General features: G+C 58.7%; 1 protein-coding gene across 1 annotated transcript in view; it reads right to left on the bottom strand.

The window, feature by feature from the left end:
• Window positions 1–31: 31 nt before the first annotated feature.
• The window catches only part of LOC110391976 (cyclin-dependent kinase B1-1-like), a gene marked incomplete at its 3' end in the record, with an annotated part of 17,768 nt that continues 16,275 nt past the window's right edge, over window positions 32–1,524 (bottom strand). The window contains exon 5 of the mRNA XM_021383923.1: window positions 32–244. Within this exon, the coding sequence (XP_021239598.1) occupies window positions 32–244 (213 nt within the window). The remainder of the gene's footprint in view (window positions 245–1,524) is intronic.

The following is a 1,524-nucleotide window of genomic DNA, read 5'->3' as shown; positions in this document are numbered from 1 at the left end:
GGTGGGGGGGGGTTGGGTTTTTGGGGCTCACCAGGCGCTTTTTGGGGCGGATGAGCGGGCGGTTCTGGCCGTTGAGGCGGTGGTAGAGCCCGCAGGCGTTGCACAGGTAATGGCCGGTGCCGTCCCGGCGCCACAGCGGCGTCGTGGTCGCTCCGCAGTTGACGCACTCGCGGGCCTCTGCCCAGTACGGACCAGTAAGGACCAGTAAGGACCAGTATGGAGCAGTGTGAACCAGTACCCACCGCTATGGACCACCAGGGACCAGCGTAGACCGGAAGAAACCACCATACCCCCCCACGGTGTGCACCCAGCGTGCGTCCAGGCTGCTTGTACTCCCACATCTCCTCCCAGTTTGGACCAGTATAGACCAGCAGGGACCAGCTTACACCAGTATGGACCAGTACAGACTGGTGTGAACCAGAATAAGCCAGTAGAGACCAGTATGGACCAGTAGAAACAACCCCTTCTCCCCGCTATGTACTCAGTATGTATTCATACTGGTTGTTCTTCCGCGTCTCTGCCCATTATGGACCAGTTTACACCAGTATAGACCAGGAGGGACCAGTTTACACCAGTATGGACCAGTACAGACTGGGCTGGACCAGAACGGACCAGTAGAACCCCCATACCATCCCCAAGTATGCATCCACAATGCCTGTGCTCCCACATCTTCTCCCAGTACGGACCAGTAGAAACCACCACGCTCCCAGTATGCATCTCAGTGCGCAGCCACATTGCTTGTGCTGCAGCACCTGTGCCCAGTATGGACCAGTATAGACCAGTAAGGGCTAGCAGGAACGCATAGAAACCAATATAAGCCAGTAAGAACCAGCATACAGACCAGTATAGGTCAATGTAGACTAGTATGAGCCAATGCGAACCACAATAAACCAGTAAAACCAGTAAGAACCAGCAGATTCCCCTCCTCACCCCAACATGCACCGGTATAGACCAGTACAATCCACTATGGACCACTACAGAGCAGCGCAGCGGCCACCACCCACCCCAGTATGAACCAGTATGCGCCTCAGTGCGCACCAGTATAAACCAGTACCCCACCACACCGTGCTCCCAGTGCCCTCCCAGTGTCTTCCAGTCCCCCTCAGGATGCCCCCAGTCCCTCCCAGTGCCCCCAGTTTCCTCCCAGTAACCCCCAGCATCCTCCTGTCCCTCCCGGTATGCCCCCAGTCCCCGCCAGTCCCTCCCAGTGATCCCTAACCCCCCTCCCAGTTCCTCCCAGTTTCCCCCCAGTTTCCTCCCAGCGCTCCCAGTGACCCCAACCTCCTCCCAGTTCCTCCCAGTTTCCATCCAGTCCCCTCCCGGTAACCGCCCAGCATCCTCCAGTCCCTCCCAGTGCTCCCAGTGCCCTCCCAGTGCCCCCCAAGCCCCTCCCTGTGCCCCCAGTTTCCTCCCAGTAACCCCCCCAGTGCCCCCAACCTCCTCCCAGTTCCTCCCAGTTTTGCCCCTAGTCCCTTCCCATCACTCCCAGTGCCCCTAATGCCCTCCCAGTAACACTCCAGCGCC

The sequence above is a fragment of the Numida meleagris genome, unplaced genomic scaffold (assembly GCF_002078875.1).
Source record: "Numida meleagris isolate 19003 breed g44 Domestic line unplaced genomic scaffold, NumMel1.0 unplaced_Scaffold694, whole genome shotgun sequence".
NCBI lineage: Eukaryota > Metazoa > Chordata > Aves > Galliformes > Numididae > Numida > Numida meleagris.
This window is presented reverse-complemented; position numbering and strand designations above follow the sequence as displayed.